The sequence below is a fragment of the Nannobrachium achirus genome (assembly GCF_963921795.1).
Source record: "Nannobrachium achirus genome assembly, chromosome: 23".
NCBI classification, from domain to species: Eukaryota; Metazoa; Chordata; class Actinopteri; order Myctophiformes; family Myctophidae; genus Nannobrachium; species Nannobrachium achirus.
In genome coordinates this window covers 46,948,148-46,974,042 of record NC_137830.1, presented here as the reverse complement: position 1 = coordinate 46,974,042, position 25,895 = coordinate 46,948,148, and the positions used below count along the sequence as shown (strand labels likewise).

At 42.1% G+C, this 25,895-nt stretch overlaps 1 protein-coding gene across 4 annotated transcripts in view; it reads right to left on the bottom strand.

Annotated features, from left to right (window-relative positions):
* The window catches only part of sbf1 (SET binding factor 1), a 135,675-nt gene that overhangs the window by 85,717 nt on the left and 24,063 nt on the right, over positions 1-25,895 (bottom strand). For 2 of the 4 annotated variants that reach the window (XM_080754773.1, XM_080754774.1), the window contains exons 2-7: positions 19,446-19,531; positions 16,272-16,409; positions 14,783-14,908; positions 11,954-12,064; positions 10,053-10,130; positions 1,793-1,822 (exon numbers count right to left, since the gene is read on the bottom strand). In XM_080754773.1, the coding sequence (XP_080610899.1) occupies positions 1,793-1,822; positions 10,053-10,130; positions 11,954-12,064; positions 14,783-14,908; positions 16,272-16,409; positions 19,446-19,531 (569 nt within the window). The remainder of the gene's footprint in view (positions 1-1,792; positions 1,823-10,052; positions 10,131-11,953; positions 12,065-14,782; positions 14,909-16,271; positions 16,410-19,445; positions 19,532-25,895) is intronic. The other 2 variants (XM_080754775.1, XM_080754776.1) reach the window with 2 other exon arrangements.

The following is a 25,895-nucleotide window of genomic DNA, read 5'->3' as shown; positions in this document are numbered from 1 at the left end:
TGCGTCGATGACTCTTGATTTTGTTTACACTCTGAATAATAGGCTCGTCTGTGCGTCGAAATCAGGAGAGAAATGGTTTGTGCCGTGATTAGGTTCAGTAGATAAGTGTGCAAAGAACACAGAAGAGCATGATATACCAATGAGAAAGAATCCACAAGGCTAGATCACCAAGTGAGACAGAATAATGTTTATTCAGCAGAGACCACGAGTAGTACAGGATTCACAGCATGTTTAAAACACCACAGTGACCCAGTTTAGAGGGCATACGGTACCAGTGGATTTCAAGCACTTTCAAGCATGGAGCATGGTGTCCGCATTTTAGGTGAAAACGTTCCAAAGAACAAAAATAAAAAAACATGGCTTAAACAGCAGATCTACAGGCTCACAACGTGTCGCAATCGCAATGCGTTGTGAGTTTGTAGATCGGCTATTTTCACAGCATTGACGCCATCGTACGATGAAGTATAAAATAACCTTATTTTATACTTCATCGTACGATGGTGTCAGAAGGTTAGAAGGACCAAATCGCAACATAGCTTAAAATTTAGGCCTAGAATTATTGAATGCTTTAACCAGTGAAAAATAGCAGATATACAAGCTCGCAGCGCGGCACCGAGTGCCGCGCTGCGAGCTTGTAGATCTGCTATTTTTGAAAAAGTCGTGAAAATGTCAAATTTTGCTTCTGGGGGGTCCCTGGAACTAAATATTTTGAGATGCGGGTCCGTGGCCAAATAAATATCATTTTGGGGGTCCTTCACATGAAAAGGTTTGAGCGCCACTGACATAGTAGTCTCTCAAGAACAGACTAACTGAGCTCCAGTTGAGTGAAAAGGACCTTTTCTTTGACGATGGCTGGCCAGATTGCTGACATAGGTTTTTCAAAAAACCTTAGAAGGATTCAAAAGACGATTTTTCTAAAATAGCAGATCTACAAGCTCACAGCGCGGCACTCGGTGCCACGCTGTGAGCTTGTATATCTGCTATTTTTCAATAGCTAAAGCATAAAATAATGATACACAATAATGTGTACCCGTTCTGAATGGGTTAAAGCTTAGTAACAAAGGCCCTAGTGGGATTCTGCAGTTCATTTTTAGGATACACTGTAGTGCTCCAGCTTAACGTGCTTCAAATCCACCCAGCAGATGTATGGCAGCGTGTAAACAGAGCTCATGCTCGTTACAGCAGCATCCACAGGTGAGTTGTTTAGGGATCAATACTTGTGTGATCCAACATCTGACAAAAAGATGTTTTCACTGTCAATACCTCTGGCTAGGGTTACACCACTCATCATAAAAACACTTTTTTACTTCTTTTTGGTTTGATGGTAGTGTTGAAATGTTGAAAAGTACATTATAAAAATACTGGGGCTGGAATCGATGGGATTGTTTTTTTTTGGGAAATCCGATAAGGCAAAAAGGATATCAGATTTCATCAGTCCATTTCGATTAATGCACCCTAGCGTAGTCAGGAGATGGAAGTTGTGTTTAAATGACAAATGTAACGCTAGCCTTTGAGAATCTGAGCTACTGTTATTAATAGCAAAACAGCAGTCATGGGCAATGAATGGTTAATGTATTGATCCCGTATCAAAGCATTTTGATTATCCCCCCCCCCCCCTCCCGCGAGAGGTCTGCACTGATTGGCCGAGGGCAAACCGGGAGAAAGCAAGAGTAGGAATCAGGGAAGAGAACTTGGGAGCGCTAAGAGTTGATTGGTGGAGAGGTGAGAGCAGGGTGGGGGGTAGGGAGGGGGGAGGGGGGGGTGGGGTGGGGATGAAGTCAGGCTGGCGTACCAAACTCTCCTCTTTCACCTCCTGGCCCGGCTACAAAAGCACTCGCACAGAGAGAGAGAGAGAGATAAAGAAAGACATCGCAGGAGAACACACACACACACACACACACACACACGCACGCACGCACGCACACACACACGCACACGCGCACACACACACGCGCGCACAGGTTAGACACAACACAGAGGCACAAGATACACAAACTTAAAGGGATATTTCACTTTCAAAATAACTTTTGATCATTTCATCATCTAATCAGGCGTTTGGGAACACCCAGGACAGTTTTTGAATTTCTTCTTTCAGTATTTAGATATTTGATATTCATTTCTCCCCATTTTCCCACTTCAAGGACTTTCCTATACAAACCTATTATAACTTCAAACTCCATTTTAACCATGATAGAATCAATGAAAACAACTTTCCTTTTTTCTGGTGACTTCTGACACCCTCCCAATACGTGAGCAGGCTGTGTTTTTTCGATAACATTTTTCATTGATTTCTATAAATTGTTTGGGGAAATGAAAATTATTAAATACAATAAAATATTATAAAACAATACATGAAAAAAGTTATATAAAAAAAAAAAACATGGCCTGCTCACGTATTCGGAGGGTGTCAGGAGGAGTCACCAGAAAGAAGGACAGGTGTTTTCATTGAATCTATCACGGTTAAAATGGAGTTTGAAGTGGGTTTGTATGGGAAGGTCCTGGAAGTGGGAAAATGGGGGGACATGAATATCAAATATCTAAATACTGAATGAAGAAATTCAAAAACTGTCCTGGGTGTTCCCAAAAGCCTGATTAGACGATAAAATGACCAGAAGTTATTTTGAAAGTGAAATATCCCTTAGACAACTTGACAGTGATACATACAACTAATGCATGACAGAACAAAAATAGACGCAAAACAAAACAAACGTCATGGGCTACAGCTGCACAACACAGGATGAGGAGCATGACCATGTTGAGCTGCACAACACAGGATGAGGAGCATGACCATGTTGAGCTGCACAACACAGGATGAGGAGCATGACCATGTTGAGCTGCACAACACAGGATGAGGAGCATGACCATGTTGAGCTGCACAACACAGGATGAGGAGCATGACCATGTTGAGCTGCACAACACAGGATGAGGAGCATGACCATGTTGAGCTGCACAACACAGGATGAGGAGCATGACCATGTTGAGCTGCACAACACAGGATGAGGAGCATGACCATGTTGCCAGACATTAAAATGACATGAGCAGAATGAAGCAGCTCAGTGTTTCCCCTTATATCGTTGCTGTCGGGGCAGAAACCTCTTATCTCCATATTTTAACCTTTTTGTGTTTTTTCATAAACTAACCGCCTACTTCAGGGTTCCCCAATTAGTTTTCCCCAAGGGCCGAATTATGTCTAGGGTACCAAACCGAGGGCCACAACATTGCAGGGGGGCGACGGTGGCGTTCACTCTACTCCAGCGACAGTTCAGATATCGTCACCGTTGGGCAGAAACCTTGTATCTCCAAGTTTCAAATGTGTAAGTTTTTTGGTAAAGCAAAGCCCTGTCATCATACAAGACCATTGCACAAAAGTGACAAAACTAGTGAAAACAGCAGATCTACAAGCACACAACGCCTCGCATCGCTTTCACTAGTTTAGTACATTTTTTAGACAATAGATACTAAACAAACGGTTTTGGATATACAAGGTTTCCACCCGACAACGACAATATACTAGTGTTGTTGCTGCTCTTATACCACCATTATTGTGGTTGGTGGGGGCCAGACAGTAGCCTCCCGCGGGCCGACCTACTTGGTCATACACACAGCGTCACACGAAAAGCTTCAAAAGTAGCAGATCTGCAAGCTCGAAAAGCGTCTCGAATCGACGCGTAATGAGCGTGACGATCTGCTACTTATGCCGTTTTTGAATTTGAACTCTGAAAAGTAACAGTTTTGGAGGCATGAGGTTTCCTACCGACAAGAGACGATATATTCATTCAGCAGTGGCGGCCCGCCACCGCTGAAAAAAGAAATGCTTCTACTGGTATAACAATGCACGGTATCCTCCGCCAACACACATGGGGCAATTAGATTAAAGTTATTCAATATATCATGGTACAAGTAGCCAAATGAGAGCTATTTATGATGACAGTGATATGTCTGGAAGCGACATGCCTCGTCACATTGCTACCATAAATGCTAGGGGGAAACAGTTAAGTTGGCCAGCTGGCTATTAACCAACTACAGTTGGTTGAGAATGAGCATGCACCTCGTCAGGTGATTGAGTGGCAATGAATTTAAGCCATGAGGCACAACCTGAAATTTCAATCTTGCGCAACTCTGAACGTCAAAGGGAGTTTGCCGATACCGACCGAGTGGAAATTCCCCCTACTTTGGTTCACGTTTCCCCTGTTTAATGATCATCATTAGTGTAATGGGAATTTTAAATCCTGTTCAGTTTACTCGTTATAAACAATTTAGAGTAAGTTAACTGGACGACACCCTGCGGAGAGAGTGGACAAAGTCACCCACATTATACATTACTTTACCAGTTTAACCCATTTAGGCCTAGACTTATTGACTGCTTTAACCAGTGAAAAGCGCCGAGTGCCGCGCTGCGAGCTTGTAGCTATTGTAGCTATTTTTGAAAAAGTCGTGAAAATGTGTGCAAATCTTTGAGTATATGTATTTTCAAAGCGAACGTCTGTAACTCAAATTTTGCTTCTGGGTGGTCCCTGGAACTTGATATTTTGAGATGGGGGTCCGTGTGGCCAAATAAATATCAGTTTGGGGGTCCTTCACATGAAAGGGTTTGAGAACCACTGACATAGTAGTCTCTCAAGAACAGACAAACTGAGCTCCAGTTAAGTGAAAAGGACCTTTTCTTTGACGATGGCTGGCCAGATTGCTGACATAGAAACATAGGTTTTTCAAAAAGTCTTAGAAGGATTCAAAAAACACTTATAGAATCGGGTCAAAATTCAAATTTTCAAGTTTTTTCAAAAATAGCAGATCTACAAGCTTGCAGCACGGCACTCGGTGCCGCGCTGTGAGCTTGTATATCTGCTATTTTTCAATAGTTAAAGCGGTCAATAATTCTAGGCCTAATTAATCACTCAAACACTGTTTGTTTGAGCAGGAACACAAAACACATTAACGCCAACCCGTCTTTTCAAGTGAATTCCCTCTTTTGTAATCATTCTTTTACAAAAGCTGTCAGACATTTGCAGTCTCTACTGGGGCTGGATTATACTCATTACATACCATCTGTGGTGTAATAACAATGCACCGTCTATCCAACTCAGCCGTGGCAGATGTTTTTCTAAAGGTAAATGTTTACAGTATCTACTCTATTAGATCTTTCTAGACAGCTGTATTCATAAAAATGGGAAAAAAGGTAGATAAACAGACTTCAAAAACACACAGACACATGACTAGGGCTGTCACAATTATTACATAATCGTCTAATCGCAATTATTTGACATAATCGTGATTATTTTTCATAATCGTCATAATTTTTTCCACGTTGAAAAAATCACAACGCGTCGCAATGTTCTTTTTTAAGTATAAAGTTGTCAAATATGTCAGTAATTTCCTTGTATATTTAGGTTATAGGTCATATCTGCCATGTGGAACTTCAATGCCTAAAAGCCAAACAGAAATGTAATTGTCAAGGACAAAAACACAATTATATCGTTAATCGCAATTATTTGAGCAACAATTAATTGTCATGTAAAATGTCATAATCGTGACAGCCCTACACATGACTGCAAATATAACATTCAGCTATGGACTGTTCTTGCTCTTTTAAAAAGTGACACTCAGTCTCAGACACATGACACATACTGTCGGTCTACAAGGTCTGGGGTAACTGTGTCAGAGGTTGTGTGGGAGGTGTGTGTGTGACAGGAGGACTGGCAAGTTTGACAGTTGAGATAATTGCAGGTTGTACGAGCTCATCTTCCACAGCGGTGCGTGTTGCCATGACAGGCCTACAGTAACATGACCAGGCAGAGTGTGTTGCGTTGACATTTGGAGAAACACACACACACACAGCTCATACTGAACTGTGTGGATTGGACATAGCCTGGTATAACCAGCCTAGATAATACATCTAGCTAACTAACTGCAGTATCTAGTCTGGAGGTTCTCCCATTCAGAAGAAATTCATGGGAGGAGGTAACAAAAACTAGGGGTGGAGGGGAGCTGGGGAGGGGGGAGTCACTGTCATTGTTTACAGTATACCCACTTATCAGCTAAACACAGCAGGGGACATTCCAGGAATGCAACCTCCAGGAGCCCTCAGTATGCAAAAAGACCCATGTTATCTGTTCTGTTGCTGCATGGAGAATGAGATGTGCTCACATGAGACATGCTGCGAGAGAGACAAAGTCCGCCTTACTTTGTAACTAACCAATCAGGGGCTAGCTCCCTTTTCTGGAGCTAATGGGTGTGCCCAAATTGAAGAGCTAGTGCACGACCCTAGACCATCCCTACCTTGTTTTAACATGGCTGGGATGTCTAGCTCAGCTAGGCTAGATTGGACAGGCCTCTGTGGGATAAGCGAGTTTACGGCTGCATTGTGTGTGTGTGTGTGTGTGTGTGTGTGTGTGTGTGTGTGTGTGTGTGTGTGTGTGTGTGTGTGTGCGTGTGTGTGCGTGTGTGTGTGTTGTGTCTTCACTGTCGTCTGGGGAGCGCAGCCCTGGGGGTCCCGACCCACAGGTTGAGAACCACTGGGGTAGCCAACACTCATACTTTCTGCCCTGCAGTTTACATCAGTGGTTCTCAACCTGTGGGTCGGGACCCCCAGGGGGGTCGCCAAATTATTTTGGGGGGTCCCCAGATGATGAACTTGTTTTTTCACTCAACAGTAAAGAAACCAACATAAGGTTTAAGGGTAAAGAGGGTATCTGCACATTTCTAAAGTGACAATTTAAGGAATTTTTAATACCTCTAAAATGACATTGGCCAAATTGTCAAATATTAGAGGAAGAAATTGTGAAAATAGCAGATCTACATGCTCACAATGCCTCGCAATGCGAGGCATTGTGAGCATGTAGATCTGCTATTTTCACAATAGAACCGTTTTATACAAAATGTAATGCCTCAACTCTTAATGCTCGTCAGGATGTGGGGGGTCCCCAGTTAAAATATGATTATTTTGGGGGTCGCGGCATGAAAAGGTTGAGAACCACTGGTCTACATCAGTGGTTCTTAAAGTCCTTGAGGGAGTTCCAGGGGGTCCCCAGCTAAATGATAGTTAGGAACCAAATGGACCCTTATGGCTATGTAACTCAGAGAGTGTACAAATGGAACCAAAAGGACCCTCTATGAAGGGTTACATTAGTATTGGTTTTACAATATAAATTGGGGTCTCAGAGATAGAAATGCCATTAGATGGGGGTCCTAATATTAGCCTAATATTAGCATGTCAAACTGGGGGTCCTTGAAATTAAAATGGTTTAGCATCACTGCTCGAGCGGTAAAAATCTTCTCTTCTCGTATGGGGGTCCCTGGTATATCTATTCAAATGGGCGTCCGAGGGCTAATATATTTTGTGGGTCCTTGACATGAAAAGGTTTGAGAACCACTGGTCTACGTGCATGTTGGCCAGAGACAAGTCTGACTGTACACACCAGTGTTTTTCTGCTGTGCTAGTATGTGTGTTAACCCATTTAGAACGGGTACACATATTGTGTATCATTATTTTATGCTTTAACTAATGAAAAATAGCAGATATACAAGCTCACAGCGCGGCACAGAGTGCCACGCTGCGAGCTTGTAGATCTGCTATTTTTGAAAAATTGTGAAAATTTGAATTTTGACCCGATTCTATAAGTGTCTTTTGAATCCTTCTAAGGTTTTTTGAAAAACCCATGTTTCTATGTCAGCAATCTGGCCAGCCATCGTCAAAGAAAAGGTCCTTTTCACTTAACTGGAGCTCAGTTAGTCTGTTCTTGAGAGACTACTATGTCAGTGGTTCTCAAAGCTTTTCATGTGAAGGTCCCCCAAACTGATATGTATTTGGCCACGGACCCCCATCTCAAAAAATTTAGTTCCAGGGACCACCCAGGAGCAAAATTTGAGTTACAAAAGTTTGCTTTGAAAATACATATGTTCAAAGATTTGCACTCATTTTCACGACTTTTTCAAAAATAGCAGATCTACAAGCTTGCAGCGTGGCACTCGGTGCCGCGCTGTGAGCTTGTATATCTGCTATTTTTCACTGGTTAAAGCATTCAATAATTCTAGGCCTAATAGTGATTACCGGTAGTTGGGCCAGTCTCATTCTGCCTGCCATGAGGCCATCTGTTGTCCCATATGGTCACCTAGCACTGGTGGGAAGTAACTAGGTAGATTTACTCAAGCACTGTGCTGATTTACTCAAGCACTGTGCTGATTTACTCAAGCACTGTGCTGATTTACTCAAGCACTGTGCTTAGATATAATTGCGAGTATTTCCAATTTCCGATACTTTTACTTCTACTCCACTACCTCTCTGGGGGAAATATTGTACTTTTACTCCACAACAATTATTTGGAAACTTTACTGGTTACTTTTTAGATTTAAAAATGTATTACTAAACATACATCGACCACTTTAGCCATTGTATACTCTTGAAAATAGCCACATTGTGAGCTTGTAGATCTGCTATTTTTTGAAAAATTGTGAAAATTTGAATTTTTACCCGATTCTATAAGTGTCTTTTGAATCCTTCTAAGGTTTTTTGAAAAACCTATGTTTCTATGTCAGCAATCTGGCCAGCCATCGTCAAAGAAAAGGTCCTTTTCACTTAAATGGAGCTCAGTTAGTCTGTTCTTCAGAGACTACTATGTCAGTGGTTCTCAAAGCTTTTCATGTGAAGGTCCCCCAAAATGATATGTATTTGGCCACGGACCCGCATCTCAAAATATTTAGTTCCAGGGACCCCCCCAGAAGCAAAATTTGAGTTACAAACATTCGCTTTAAAAATACATATATTCAAAGATTTGCACACATTTTCACAACTTTTTCAAAAATAGCAGATCTACAAGCTCGCAGCGCGGCACTCGGTGCCGCGCTGTGAGCTTGTATATCTGCTATTTTTCACTGGTTAAAGCATTCAATAATTCTAGGCCTAATAGTGAGTACCGGTAGTTGGGCCAGTCTCATTCTGCCTGCCATGAGGCCATCTGTTGTCCCATATGGTCACCTAGCACTGGTGGGAAGTAACTAGGTAGATTTACTCAAGCACTGTGCTGATTTACTCAAGCACTGTGCTTAGATATAATTGCGAGTATTTCCAATTTCCAATACTTTTACTTCTACTCCACTACCTCTCTGGGGGAAATATTGTACTTTTACTCCACAATTATTTGGAAACTTTACTAGTTACTTTTTAGATTAAAAAATGTATTACTAAACATACATCGACCACTTTAGCCATTGTATACTCTTGAAAATAGCCACATTGTGAGCTTGTAGATCTGCTAGTTTCCAAATATATTTTGAAATGGGACATTCTGCACAATAAGTATAGTTTCCACTTTTGGTACTATCACTACAAATACTTCTGTACTTTTACTCAAGTGAATACTTGTATCAGAGTATTTCTACAGTATATTGCAGTATTGATACTTTTACTTTTGCATTTATTTTTATTTTGTTGTTATAGAGGGAAATTATAATGTATTAAGGCATATAAGGCATATTAGCCAGAATTACAGAGCAAATATGACATAAATAAGTGAATTATGCACAGAAATGACTGACAATGAATGGTAACGATAGTCAAAACAAATAATGCACAATGGCCAAAACAGGCGTTTATTAAATACTTTTGTACTAAATAATTTTCAAACATAGCAGGAATAGTGTGTGCGAGTTTGGTTGGTGCACATGCGAGCTGTGTAAGCAAAATAACTGCGCTAAGATACCCAGTAAGAGCTGAAACCAGTTATGTCTATGACAAACAACAAAGAAAGAGAGAGAGAGAGAGAGAGAACAGTAAACAAATCTGTATGGTTGAAATGATTCATGTGGTCATGAGAAAAGTTGTAAAGGCAACACACACACACACACACAGGTGTGCACGCACACACACACGCACACAGCTGTACGAAGAAACCACAGAGCGCCATCAATCACCGTGATTTGTAATGTTTGCGAGAAAAGAAAGAAAAACTGCATTCCTTAAAATGAATCAACGGTACAGTCTTATTTGATCAACAAACACAATAACAAAGAAGCTGGGCGCTGATTGGTGGAGGAAGCTGTCATGATGGAAGGTTTACCTGGAGACAGCCCAGCAGCCAGTCACAGGCCAGGGCCTGCGGAACCATGTCTAAACTACAACCTGGGGACTCATTTATCTGCAACACACAGGAACCAGCCAATAGCATAGGGGGGTACATGTTAGTGGTGGGCGATATGGTGATGATTATCGTTGAGACGATACAATGTCTCCACGATATGCCTTTTCAGAGGTATCGTATACATCGTGATACAATTGAGGGAGCCTTGTAAAGAAATCCTGTTTAATCGTTAATACAGAGATTCATTGCAGAATTCAATTTAAACCAGCATTTTGGTCTAAATCAGTAGTTCTCAAACTTTAAAATGTCATGGTCTCCACTTAACTCTGACAGTATACAAATGAAACCAAATGGACCCGTAAGGGTCCATTTGGTTTCATTTGTATACTGTCAGAGTTACATACTTGTAAAGTTCAATTTAGACCTCCCAAAAGGAACCCAGAGAGTCTAGCTTTTGTCAAGTACCTTGAAAAATAACCATCAAAACCAACGTGAAAAAGAATCGTGATAAAATCATGTATCGTGATGCAGCTTGGGAAAGTATCGTGATATTGTATTTTCCCATATCGCCCACCCCTAGTCACAAAATGTACACACGGTACAAAAACAGCGAGGTCAAAACAAACCTAGCACAGAAAGGTACAAAATAAAAAGTTAAAAAAATAACGATCAGAAAATTGAATATGGTGGCTTTTAACCCGAACAAGAAACAGAAATCAGAAAATCTGTGTATTCGTGGTGGCAATTTATGCTGACATGCCTATTCTACAGTGTAGAGTAAATATTTATTGTATAGCAGGGCTGACATAGCTGTGCATTATCCTGCCCCATGGGGGCATAGACAGGGCTATGAAGGATTTATGTCATTTCCCATAAGTGCCTGAATAATACATGCACACAAAAACACAACACACGCATAAACATGCACTAATGCATGGATGTCAAAATGCACACTTTACTGTGCGCACACATCCATACACGACGTGTATAGATGTGTGCATACGTGTACACACACACGCACGCACACGCACGCACGCACACACACACACACACACACGCACACGCACACGCACACACACACACACACACACACACACACACACACAGCTCAGAGGGCAAAAAGCCATCCAATTAGCAGCGCAACATTTTCAAAACAACACAAAAACAAACCAAAAAAACAGATGCTGTCTTGCAACACTAGCAATCAGTAGTGGCTCTCCATTCCTTAAGCAGCGCAGCTAGTGGACAAACCAAACTCCAAACAAGCATATCATAGACTAAGTCATACTGTACTAGTATAGGCATTATACGTGTGCGTGTGTGCACGAGTGTGTCACATACACAGTATCTGCTACACATTTTCCAACAACTGTTTATTAAACTTCAAAGTGTGTGTGTGTGTGTGTGTGTGTGTGTGTGTGTGTGTGTGTGTGTGTGTGTGTGTGTGTGCGCACACACACAAGTGAGTGAGCGACCGTGTGTGTGTGTGTGTGTGTGTGTGTGTGTGTGTCTTAGGCGCCCTACACACAGTTGCGACAGCTATCGTGTCCGTGTAGTCTGAGATTGAGGAGGGGGAAAGATCCAATGCATTGTCAATGGAAGGTTGTTTGGTTTTTTTGTCGTTGCCGTGTCTCTTGGCCAAAAGACAGCCTGTGGTTGAGCTAGAGACACGGCAACGACAAAAAACCAAACAACCTTCCATTGACAATGCATTGGACCGCCCCCTCCCCCCCTCATTCTCAGACGATACGGAGAAGATGTTTCACGCATATGTGGGAGTCCAGCCTGAGAGAGAGAGAGTGCATTTGGGAGAGCCAGTCATATGTGTGAGTCCAGCCTAAGAGAGAGAGAGTGCATTTGGGAGAGCCAGTCATGTTTACCTGAGAGCCTCCAGCGATGGGGATAACGCAGGTGAGGAGGTTTCCGATGACCGTCTCCAGAGGGACAGACAGCTTGTCCACGTGGACGGTGTAGATGAGCCCCAGACAGTTCTGTTGCAACACAGAGGATGCTACAGTTAGGGCTGTCACAATTATTGCATAATCGTCTAATCGCAATTATTTGACATAATCGCAAATATTTTGTCACAATCGTCATAATCGTGAATGTTGAAAAATGTTCATACATTTACAAACATTTTCAGAAATAGTGGAAATAGCCGATCTACAAGCTTGTAGATCGGCTATTAATGTTTTTTTTAACATATAAAGTTGTCAAATATGTCAGTAATTTCTTTGTATATTTAGGTTATGTGTCATATCTACCATGTGCAACTTCAAAGCCTAAAGCCGAACAGAAATGTAATTATCAACGACAAAAACTCAATTAAATCGTTAATCGCAATTATTTGAGTGACAATTAATCGTCATATAAAATGTCATATCGTGACAGCCCTAACTACAGTCACAACAACAACAACAACAACACATACACCCCGCAGGGTGGGGGTGGGCGATATGGTGATGATTATCGTTGAGACGATACAATGTCTCCACGATATGCCTTTTCAGAGGTATCGTATATATCGTGATACAATTGAGGGAGCCTTGTAAAAAATCCTGTTTAATCGTTAATCGTTACAGAGATTCATTGCAGAAGTCAATTTAAACCTGCATTTTGGTGTAAATCGGTAGTTCTCAAACTTTAAAATGTCAAGGTCTCCACTTAACTCTGACAGTATACAAATGAAACCAAATGGACCCGTAAAAGGGTCCATTTGGTTTCATTTGTATACTGTCAGAGTTACATACTTGTAAAGTTCAATTTAGACCTCCCAAAAGGAACCCAGAGTCTAGCTTTTGTCAAGTAACTTGATGAATACCCATGAAAACCAACGTGAAAAGGAATCGTGATAAAATCGTGTATCGTGATACAGCTTGGGAAAATATCGTGATATTGTATGTTTCCATATCGCCCACCCCTACCGCAGGGCCTTAGGGGCGCAGACAAACCTAAACATATAGAGCAAGGGTTTTCAAACTTTTTTGGCCCAGGGCACCCCTGTAAATTACTCCACGGCACCCCTGAATTACACTGTTAATGTTTAGAATCTTACATTCTGTTACGCTACATAAATATGCACATCTTTCCACCTGAGATAAGGTAGGCTATGTCACAGAGAAATATCTTGTTTCCATCAGAACTGACAAATATATAATATAATTGATGTTTAACCTAGCCTAGTTCCAGACCCTGAATCGCTAGCCACACCCCTTTAAATGTTTTGTTTTGGCGATTCAGGGGTCTAGAAGTGCTCTCATTGAAGAGTCCTCCCTCGGTTGAAAATCCGTACGGCGAATCAGCGTCGTGAATCAGTGTCTTGTGATCAGCGTGGGTGGGGGTTTCCCAGAACTCATGTGTGTTTCCAAGTACACCAGCGCTGCCGCCGTACCGTACCGCGCATCGCGTCGCGATAAAATGCGGTAAATTGCGGTAAAATGCGATCGTATCGATCTCGCTATGAAACACCAGTAGCAGGCATGTTATGTTGTGTTTGATTACTAGTTCGTAGTGCTCCTATTCTGACTGTTTCTTTGGTTAGCAAGTAGCACTAGCAAGCAACAGGCTAGCCACTAGCCAGCCACACTATGTTATGTGTTGGTCGGTGAACCAATCGCTGAAGACTGCCTCTTTTAGGCAACGCCCATCCCTGCAATCGCCTTGGGGGAAACCACTTTCAGACTGAATAATGAAGTGAAACGAAATGTCAATTCAGGCTGAGTGTCAGGCTACGTTTAACCGCTTGAACCCCTGCATCCCTATTCTGCGGGGAAGGTTAAAATAGCCGATCTACAAGCTCACAACGCGTCACAAGGTAATGCGTTGTGAGGTGAATTGAGTTGGCCGTAGATGGAAAAATAACTCATCAGGTACAGTGCAAATCAGGTCTGTTTTACTAAACATAGTGAAGTGATATTGATGTAGTGATATTGATGAATTCCAAATGTTATCAAATTATTCTGCAACCCTGGACTGGCATTACGGCACCTACTTTGGGAAACCCGGATATAGAGCTTTCTATTCAGGCCACAGAAATCATATCAATATAAGGCCAGCAAAAAGTGAGAGTGTGTGTGTGTGTGTGTGTGTGTGTGTGTGTGTGTGTGTGTGTGTGTGTGTGTGTGTGTGTGTGTGTGTGTGTGTGTGCGCGTGTGTGTGTGTGTGTGTGTGTGTGTGTGTGTGTGTGTGTGTGTGTGTGTGTGTGTGTGTGTGTGTGTGAAAAATATATAGTTTATAAAGCTTGGCTAGATAGGAAGTCATAAGAATGAGTTGTCAATGCCCCTGGTGGATGAATTTGTTAATGCTCTATTCCAGGCCTTCTCAAACCTTTTTAGGCCGTGACCCCCAAAATAAACATATTTGAACTGGGGACCCCCACCCTGACAAGCACTTGGAATTGTAGGTATTACATTTAATGTGACTCGGTTCAACAGTTGAATATAGTGAAAATAGCAGATCTACATGCTCACAACGCCTCGCGTTCGCCTCTTGCTTACTTAATATTTCACAGTTTGGCCAGTCCTGTCGAATATTCGACTATTCGAATACTTTGAGGTCGAATAATTCGAATACTAAAAATCACTATTCGTGAATGCCCTAGTGTATGTGTGTGTGTGTATGTGTGTGTGTGTGTGTGTGTGTGTGTGTGTGTGTGTGTGTGTGTGTGTGTGTGCGTGTGTGCGTGCGTGCGTGCGTGCGTGCGTGCGTACCCTGAAGACCTCTGTGTGATCCAACCGGGAGACCAGCACCAGACTCTTGGGGCCAAAGACCTTGGCCGGATGTAGAAGCCCTGGTTCTTCATCTTCGTCTACTTCGCTGGTCTCAGTCTTCTGCAGCTACAAACACATGAGACGTTACACAGCTACACACATGAAACGCTACACAGCAATCATCAGTAGTCAGTAGTGACTTCAAAGTAAAAAAAAGTATAGGCATGGTGGTGACCATCCCTATAGTGAAGTATATAGAATGAAATAGGACAATAGGGGGTCCAGGACCCCTGGGGGGTCCTCAGAGTTACTACAAATCTTTGTGTGATGGGGAACATTAGCCGAAAATATCAGATCTGCAAGCTCACAACTGCAGATTGGCTACTTTCCGAAAGTTGTAGTAGTAGAGGGGAAAAGAGCAGACCAAATACAGGTCAGGTTGACTGAGGGTTTAAAAGAATAACTATCTGAAAATACACATACTGTATAGCATGAATCCAACTATCTATAAAAAGTTTAATCTGCAATACAACATGTAAGGGGCGGGGGGTCCCTGTTTCATCGCTCTCTCTCTCTCAGCTAAGGGGTCCTTGGCCTGTAAAACAGACCCCTGGTTTAGACCAGACAGTGGTTCTCAATCTTGTTTGGCCGGAGTACCCCCTTATACTGATTTCCGAAAGCCAAGTACCCCTTCCCCATGACCACAGCAAAATAAAGCAGCAAAATGGGAAATAAACATTGCTTTCTATTCAATAACTGTTACTACTAGTCAAGTTACTGATGTAATTTGTTTTAAAAATGTACAGATGAGAAGGTCCACACAAACTCTGTCAATGTTTTATCATTAACCATAACAGTAAAATCCATATTCCCATTTTCTAGTTTTCCTCCCGTACCACCATGCAGTACCCCTCGGGGTACATGTACCCGCTTTTGAGAAACACTGGTTTAGACCAGTGGTTCTCAACCTGTGGGTCGGGACCCCCAGGGGGGGTCCCCAAATTATTTTGGAGGGTCCCCAGATGATTAACTTAATGTGCGACATTGTTTTCTGACTCAACAGCAAACAAACCAACATAAAGTTTAAGTGTATAGAGGGTATCTACACATTTAAGTGACAATTCAAGGACTTTTTAATACCTTGAAAATTAAACATTGGCTAAATTGTCAAATATATTTCTCCCTCTAATATTATAGGCAGAAATTGTGAAAATAGCCATCTACATGCTCACAACGCCTCGCAATGCGAGGCGTTGTGAGCATGTAGATCTGCTGTTTTCACAATAGTTATACAAAATGTAATGCCTCAACTCTTAGTGCTCGTTAGGGTGGGGGGTCCCCAGTTAAAATATGATTATTTTGGGGGTCGCGGCCTGAAAAGGTTGAGAAACACTGGTTTAGACCATGATAACAGGACATCCTGTCATTGTGTGATGCTGTGGAAAAGCCGTCCATCACAGTCCAATCCTGCATGAGCGACGCGTCTCACCTTAGGGTTGTCCAGGCCCTCCCAGAAGGTGAAGCAGGCACAGTAGTGACGCTCCGAGTTGATGTCAGTCAGAACGGACACGAAGAAGGAGGGAGGCAGCCGCTCAGGGACCAGCTGCCACCCGTTGGGCTGACAGAACTGAGAGAGGAGAGAGGGGTCGTAACAGAAGCATGGACAACCAAAAGATGACTATTAACACGTTGACTGCCTTACACGACTTGTAGGCCTAGAATTATTGAATGCTTTAACCAGTGAAAAATAGCAGATATACAAGCTCGCAGTGCCGCGCTGCGAGCTTGTAGATCTGCTATTTTTGAAAAAGTCGTGAAAATGTGTGCAAATCTTTGAATATATGTATTTTCAAAGCGAACGTTTGTAACTCAAATTTTGCTTCTGGGGGATCCCTGGAACTAAATATTTTGAGATGGGGGTCCGTGGCCAAATAAATATAATTTTGGGGGTCCTTCACATGAAAAAGTTTGAGCACCACTGACATAGTAGTCCATCAAGAATAGACTAACTGAGCTCCAGTTAAGTGAAAAGGACCTTTTCTTTGACGATGGCTAAGCCAGATTGCTGACATAGAAACATGGGTTTTTCAAAAAACCTTAGAAGGATTCAAAAGACACTTATAGAATCGGGTCAAAATTCGAATTTTCACGATTTTTCAAAAATAGCAGATCTACAAGCTCACAGATAGTTAAAGCATAAAATAATGATACAAAATAATGTGTACCCGTTCATGACTTTACTTAAACCACTGGTTCAGAGTGCATAAGAGTATTCTGTCACGTGCTGGCCCTGCTTGGTACTGTAACTGTGAGTGACTCATGCAGCCAGGGCAGGGCTGGGCCGCCACTGAGGTAACAAACGGTACTGGAAACTTTCCATCAGCTTTAACAATGCGCAGCAGACGATCAACTGCAACTGATCAAAGTGAATAGGAAAATACCAGATGTGGTGCTACATCATGTGTCCGTGTGGTATGAAAAGGTTCAGTATGTAATTGCCAAATACTGCAAATAGTTGCACTTGTAAAACATTCTGAACAATAGCAAGCTGTATAATTTGGAAGATATATAAGATAACACAAATCCATTTGTATATAGGCCTAATCTCAATGTAGGGCGGGAAACAAAAAGGGAAAAATTTACAGTATGTAACCCTCAAATATTTACTCTTGGCACACATAAAATGATGTATTAATACTGGCACATTGTTTGACTTACTGTAAGTGAACACATAATAAAATGTAAATATTAACTCAGGACGAGTTTGACGAGTTTTGTATTTTGACGCTGGATGGCGCTGTTCGATGGACATCACCTGACAGGTCGGTGACGTAACCGGAACAAAAAAAGCTTTTCCTTTTTTTGGGGGGAATTAAAAGAAGAAGAAAAAAACACATATCGTGTGTGTATGTGGCGACGAGCTGGACGCAGTGTTGATTTTGTCGACTAAAACTATGACGAAAAATTATTGTAGACTGTGTTTTTTCACTGACGAAAACTAAATGAAAACTAAACAAAAACTAATCTAAATATATTGTCAATTTCGTCAACAAAATAAAAACTAGACTAAATCGTTAGGGAGGGACAAGTATAAGAAGAGAGTCATTTTATGTTTGGTTGCTCTCAGGTGTTGCGTGCTGAAAATAGCCGATCTACAAGCTCACAACGTGTCGTGCTGCGACGCGTTGTGAGCTTGTAGATCTGCTATTTTCAGCACACAAACAAGTGTAAAATCAGTCATTACGATGCCATCAAGGGACCGCCAAAATACATTTAAATTGACTAAATCAACTGTAGATTTAGTCGCCTAAAATCTTATGATATTTAATCGACTAACATTAGACTAAAACTAAAACTTCTCAGGTGACTAATGACTAAAACTAAATGACATTTTATTCAAAAGACTATGACTAAAACTAAATGACATTTTATTCAAAAGACTATGACTAAAACTAAATCAAAGTTTGCTGTCAAAAACAACATTGGCTGGACGCAAGGTTGATGCGGAAGCCTTTCAAAAGGATGGTCGCATCTGGACAAGGATTATTTCCCGATTCTAGGACACCCGTGGGCGTCTTTTGAATGCTCCCGTGCGCGGATCGGAGCGACGCAGACTAGAAAGATGCGTGTGTGTGTGTGATTACCGTTTTTGCATTTTCCCATTCAAGGAAAATGAATTCACTAATAAATTATCTCAACAACAACGTATCTATTAAAATGCAATCACACGATTCCCGATCAAGCCGTTCGATTTGACATATGACTTGAGTGTGTCCCGCCAAAACTGTGCGACAAGTAGTCCGGCAAACCTTTGGGGTTGGACAAGTACTATAGTCTGGTTGCTAGGGAAACCACACTAAATGTTCAGCGATTTCTCAAAGATTGGTGAAAAACGCTCTGTCATTCAATGAGTTAAAAGTGGACTGTGGTGAGATTGTGATCATGATTTGATGCTCATTACTTCATCATGTTGCCACACTGGCCGTCTACGCATCTTTGAATCTTTCCACGATATAAGGGGAAATATTTGTCCAAAACCATTCATTATGTGGGTCATTCAGAAAAATATGACGATATCTTCATTTGATCCCTAAATACAGTAACGTCATTTTTAACACATCGGGTGCCCCTGGATTGATTGCCCCATTTATCCCCTCTTGTTGCCCAGGCCCACCACCATTGTATTGAATCCGGCCCTGCTGCGTCAATGCATGCGTCATGACGTCACTTGGTCACATGAGCGCAGACAGGATGTTATTGTGTAACTTACTGAATGGGCCAGTGTTGATCATAGCTGTTCATTGCCGATCAAAATTTGGACATTTTGCCGCACCACGCCACAGTTTTAGCCATAAAACAAACATCAGAGATAAAGGGCGTTAAAGATGGGGAAATGCATTGGAGTATACGGAGAAAAACGGCCGCGTGATGCTCTCAGCGTCGACTCGAAGCGACTAGCGGCTAATGGGCTACATCCAGGCGCAGCCCCAACCAAACGGTGAGATTTAAAGTTAATACTGTAAATACAGTAAACACGTCAACGCGTCGTGGGCCTCCAGAGACATCAAAGAGATTGGCGTGTAGACACCTCGTGGGCACCCGCTGAGTTAATTGGTACAGAGACTACAGACCATTGCTAGATTGAATGTGTTGTTGTACGTACGAGCTCTATGCCTTGTGGGAAAGGGTTGTCTTCCCAGTCTTTCTCAGGAAACCGCTGGAGAATGCGACCTTGACCCTCACTGCCCCCTGCAGAGAGATAGAGAGAGAGAGAGAGAGGGATGGAAGAGAGAAATGGAGGGAGCAAATTAGAAAGGTCAGGTCAGGGTTGGATTTTATGTGTTGATTTTCACCTTCGTGTCGTTGTTTAATGAGCGTACGCACGCGCACACACACCTCTTAGCCAGAGAAGGCACTTGTGGCTTTGTATTGAGCTAGAATAAAGATTACAGAAAGTAGGTCAATAGACAATAAGTCAAAACTGAAAGTGTTTTAGCCACAAGCAGCACCTCCTTGACATCAGTGAAACTGAGCTTTTTAACAACAGAGGATGTTTGTTGGCGTACAATGCGAGAGGTCAGGTGTGACGGAAAAGCAGGTAGGCAACAACTGGGATGGGAAAGAAGTAGTCGCCAGCACTCAAGGAATATCCTTTTTACATGATTTTATTTACCTCAATGGACAGTGTACGGACGCGTTTCGGCCCTTCGGCCTTCCTCAGCGTTGCATGAATGTAAACTGGAATGTAAATTGGGACTATATTCATATCGAGTACATTTTTTTGTATGTCTCTTCCAGTTTACAACATTCATGCAACGCTGAGGAAGGCCAAAGGGCCGAAACCCGTCCGTACACTGTCCATTGAGGTAAATAAAATCATGTAAAAAGGATATTCCTTGAGTGCTGGCGACTACTTCTTTCTCATTATGCTTCTTTGAGCCGTGCACCTAAAAGCCTTCATCTAACTTGGAGTGTTGCGGGCTGTCTGCTTTATTGCAGATACCTTTCTCTACTAACAACCGGGATGGCACATGGGCTCCTGGCTGAGAAAAAAGGCATTCTGAGGAAAAAAAAGCATTCTTTCGAGGTTTACCATCTGCATATTTCAGTGTCATAGAAACGGCTCAATATTCCTTTTTCCTATTGGCTGGTCGGCGCTTGCCCCCCTCCCTCCCGCCTCCAGCGTTGGCCGATGTCCTGCTCATCGCCAACGGCACAATGACAAAGGCCTACTTATGTAACCCCTACAAGTCTCCCTTTCAGCCTCGCGCCGTCTGAAGGCCTGCTGGCTGCTTGATAAACACCATTCACCCGCACAGAGGGTTCACTTTAGACCCTTAATACAAAAGGAACGAAATGCACCATAAAACCTCCAGCAGAAAGAAATATTATCCCATGCTAACATAAAGGCGAGGCCGAGACTGTTGGGGTTCTGAATGCTGCGTCAGAAAGGGACGACAATGCTGGCCTCCGGCCTCAAACCCGCGGAACCCAAAGCGCGAGTGCAGACAACGCAGGCACAATAACACATACAGGAAAGTAGGCCAGGTCCCAGCACACACAGGGAAACACCAAATCATCTATTCTCCCCAAAGAGCTAAATGCCATTTTGCGTCCTTTCTCCTCTCTCTCCTCCCATCATGATTCTTCACTTTTCAGTGACTGACTCATACGACACAGAGGTCCATTTCTCTGGGCCAGCTGCTTGTTGCTCCTCCTCATTGCTGAACCCCTGACCCATTCAGAGAAGTTCTGGTGTTAATAGTAAATACACACATATCCATGAAACACAAAACAGGAATACAGGACAGTCTGTCACACAGTTAAAGGGATATTCCACTTTCAACAGGGAGCAGTGGTAGGGCTTCTCTCCACATACAAACCCATTGTAACTTCAAACTCTTCTCTTTCTGGAGACTCATTTTACCTTCCTAATACGTGAGCAGGCTGTGTTTTTTCGACAACTTTTTTCATTTATTTTTAATAATTATTTGGAAAAATGGAAAAAATGAAATACAAAAAAATTATTATTAAAAATAAATGAAAAATGTTATCGAAAAAATAATGTGTGTTTTTAATGAATCTATCATGGTTAAAATGAAGTTTGAAGTTACAATGGGTGTGTGTGGGGAGAGGCCCTGGGCCTGGAGGGCCTGGTAACATTTACATCAAATATCTAAATATTCAATCAAGCTAATTAAAAACTGTTCAGGGTGTTCATAAAAGCCTGATTAGATGATAAAATTACCAAAAGTTTTTTTGAAAGTGAAATACCCCTTTAAGACTTTTAGCAACAGGCCTGGAACATTATGAATGAACCCCCGATCACAATAACATTGCACTATTAGCGGGGTTTCCCATTGTTCTTCACAGCCAAGACAGGCCACGCCACCTTAGCGAGAACTGAGAAATTAGAGTAAGATTAATATCTTGCTGTTTAATTTGGGTCAAATGTTTATGAAATGATCAACCGCGACATCTCTGTTATTACTGTATGTTTCTCATGTAAATGAGTGGACCTGCAAGGCTGCATTGTAAAATATAGTTTTGAGTATTATAATAAAAAAAGAGAAATATTAAAAGACATATTTGGAGCTTTGCAACTGAAATTCCTGATTTATGTATTATACCTGCCTGGAAATGTTTTGTATGTTTTTAATCCAAAGGAGTGTACTTTGTTTATTTTGTATTCATGATACATCTGTCTATCCTTTCATAATTGTCTCCACCAGCCGAAGGCTTGGGGGAGAGTATGTTTTCCCCTTCGTCCGTCCGTGTGTGCGTCCTCGCAGTTTGTGTGCAGCTAATCTCAGTCGCCGTTGGCCCGGTCGCTGCCAAAGTGAGCACACACATTCCCTGGATGCCAATCTAGAACCTCTGCCCTAAAGTTTTCAAATGGGCCTTTTCTAGCGCCACCTAGTGGCCGATGTTCGCAAAACACATTTCTGTGCACTACTCTTACAGATTTTGTCCAAAAATCCTACAAATCGGTAGGCAGTATCTCGACAGTCATGTGATCGACACAGATCTGTCCGATTTTGCATATTCCTTCCTGATTGGCTAAGATTGGCTTCCAAAATTTGTAGGATTGAGCCGTTTTGAACAAAATGCCTCAAATCCCAAACGCAAAGTGCAATTATCATGAAATCGCGCACACACGTTCCCACTAGGCCGAGGAAGAAATGCCACTTATTTTTTTTTAAATCAGCCTCATGGTGGCGCTATAACAGGCCGATTTGTGGTTTTACCTATAACTCCACCGATCAGTTTCAAACTTTGTAAGCGCACTCCCTAGAGGCTAAGGATAAACCTTTGCCCTGCATTTTTCACATCAGCCTTTTATAGCGCCACCTTTGGGCCGACTTATATAAAACACATTTTTGCATATTACTCCATGAGATTTTATCCAAAAATCACGCAAATCGGTACACAGTATCTCTATAGTCATGTGATCAAGTCCGATCGGTCTGATATTTCATATTCCATCCTGATTGGCTAATATTAGCTTCCAAAGTTTGCAGGATTGCTCCGTTTTTGAACAAAATGCTTCAAATCATCAACGCAGCTTGCGATTACCGTGAAATTTGCCACACATATTCCCACTAGGTCAAGGAACAAATGCTACCTTTTTTCACATTGTCCTGTTATAGCGCCACCAGCAGGTAGAGTTTAGCAAAACACATTTTTGGAACACAATGCTTCAAATCATGCATGCAGCGTCCGATTTCCATGAAAGATCTATGGTGAAGAACATATGCCACCCTTTTTACATTGGCCTATTATACAGTAGCACCACCAGGACACACGGCCTGGTGGAGACCTGTGCTCGGAAGAGCACTGCTTCTAGTTGACTCTGGATTCTATGAAGAAGAAAAAATAGAAATAAAAAAGATTTGATAACAAAAAAGGAGTGTCCTTTGTTTTTATGCCAGCACCAGAATCTGGGCCACGTCAGCCACATAGTAAGCTACTTTTCTGCTCTTAAAAACACATATGTTTTGTGCAGAAACGCAGGGCTGCAGAAGAACAGAACTCGCCACCATACAAAGTCAAAGAAATTGGGCCTGGGGAGAATTATACAAAAGCCTGTCAAATATTTTCTCAGTGAAAGGGAGTAGCTGGAGAGCCACACCCCTTTGTTGTGACGCTGGGCTGGGGAGCATGTGACTGTGCCAAGCCCCTGTGTTTACGCTGTGTGAGTCACTCCTACAGTTTACCAGTCCTGCTCGGACTGACCATGTGTCACAGAGGGTTACGGGTGATGAAGTCCTAAAAAGCCATCCGCTTCCAGAAAAAAAACATGTGTTTAAAACTTTTAAGACCATGTTAAACGTTTGTTATAGACCAGGGATGGGCAACTTTGATGACTGGAGAGGGCCACTATATTTCCACCTTCACTCCAGAGGGCCACATTACATATTGTTACGTCCTACTTTGTCACTTTATCTCATACAAAATAAGCAAAAATTGCAGATCTACAAGCTTTTGCTTCTTTTGAATTGGAATCCTGAACAATTTTTTATTGTTTTTGAATTGGAATCCTGAAATGTAACATTTTATTCTAATTTTAAATGCATTTAGTTATATACTCATGTTAACTTTATGAACCTAAATACAAATACATTGGACATAAGAAAATACATTTTTAATACTACTATACTAGTCATTAAGCTACTAAAATTGACTGACGGAATTAAAGCAGGTCATGTTTTTTTTTTCAATAATATATCAGTATTCCGGTATTAACCTGCGGGCCGCATTAAGTGAAGGTAGGGGCCGCATGTGGCCCCCGGGCCGCCAGTTGCCTATGTATGTTATGGGGCTGTTAAGTCTGACATCATTTTGTAGGCAGAGGAGAACTTTTGGCCACAAAAAAAGCGAATCTTTTTACTATTTTTACTATTTATTATACTTTTTATTTATTATACTTTAGTCGTTATTTTTGTCTCGGATCTGTTGAAATAGCGAGGGACAGATATTGACAATAAATCTGCTTGGAGGTCTGACTAAAAAATTATGTCACGGCTTAAAAGCCCCATAGACCATGTAACCGGCACTGGGTGTGTCTGCAAGGACACACTCGCACACAAGTGAGTGCACGCTGTTGCCAGCACGGATACGCTAGTGGTGATTGGGTAAGGTGGGGATAAGCCAGGTGATTTACCACACTGTGTACACAGCAAGGCTGCAGGACATCTGCAACCAAAAGGGGGCGTGTCCCCTTCAAGTATAAATGAAAGCCTGCTGGGAAATAGCCGGGGGATATCTTCATAAATAGTGTCATATCCTGGAATACATTTCTTACCAAAAGAATCCTTCACCAATGTGTTTGTAAAGGTGTCTAGTAACACATCTCACAAAGACTGAAATTCAGTTTCCCTAGGAGAATCTGTGACAGCTGCTGATCCCATTAAAGCTATACTGTGTAAGTTGCTCAACTAGTGGTCAGTAGCGTCCGCGTCTTTCGGCCGTTTTTCGCCACGGGAGCGAAAAACCCCCGCGTCTGCCTCCACCTCGCCGAGATCTATCTTTAGAGGGGTCCCTGGTTCCTGTGCGTTCAGGCATTCTGGAGAAACGGAGTGTTTCACCCGAGTATAGATAGAGACACACGGGCGCCTACAAATATGGCCGCCCTATTGTGATAGCTAGCGACCCCACTTCAAGATGCGCTGTGATTGGCCGGCAGTGTATAACCCTCGCTGTGATTGGCCGATAGTGTATGATGACGTAATTTTTGCGCGAAAACCGGACCCCGGTCAGGATCATAGAAAACATATAAAGAGAAGGCTTCAGAAGCTGAAAATAACGGAGTGGGTGTTCTAAAACTTTAGCGATTTAAGAGTTAGGACAATTTTAAGATTTGTTTTATAAAAAAAGTTACATGGTACAACTTTAAATTAACTATACAGGATAAAACACACCAAAATAAATATGCTTTAAGTAGCATGTGAGGGGACAAACTAGATTTTTTTTTCATGATTCTGAATCCATTGCAACCATTTGTTTTGCACAAAAAACATTCCTTGGGGTAAAGGCGGCTCCCCAAAAACTTTGAAAAGTGATGACTCATCACCAAATCATATTTTTGTGGGGGCGTTTTTAGCCCAAGGAATGTTTTTCGTGCAAAACAAATGCTTGCAATGGATTCAGAATCATAAAAAAACCTAGTTTGACCCCTCACATGCTACTTAAAGCATATTTATTGTGTGTTTTATCCTGTATAGTTAATATAATGGGACACCAACTTTAATCAGCTGTAACTGATTCTCCTAGGGAAACTGAATTTCAGTCTTTGTGAGATGTGTTACTAGACATCTTTACAAACACATTGGTGAAGAAATGTTTTGGTAAGGAATTTATTCCAGGACTTTTTAAGATATCCCCCGACTAAAAGTGCAGTGGCTCACAGGCCATGGGCCAATGAAGGGCTAGTCCCAGTTGTCCGGTGTCCCATTTGGGCGAACAGACTGCAAAGCAAGCGATCTTATCCCATTCATGCGTTTATTGTGCACTTGCCCAGGCCTTACGGCCTGGGCATAAATATAACGATTGCATTCACCACGGCTTCGTAACTCGCGTGGCCGGCCCTGGCCCACTCTTCACGGGCACTCGC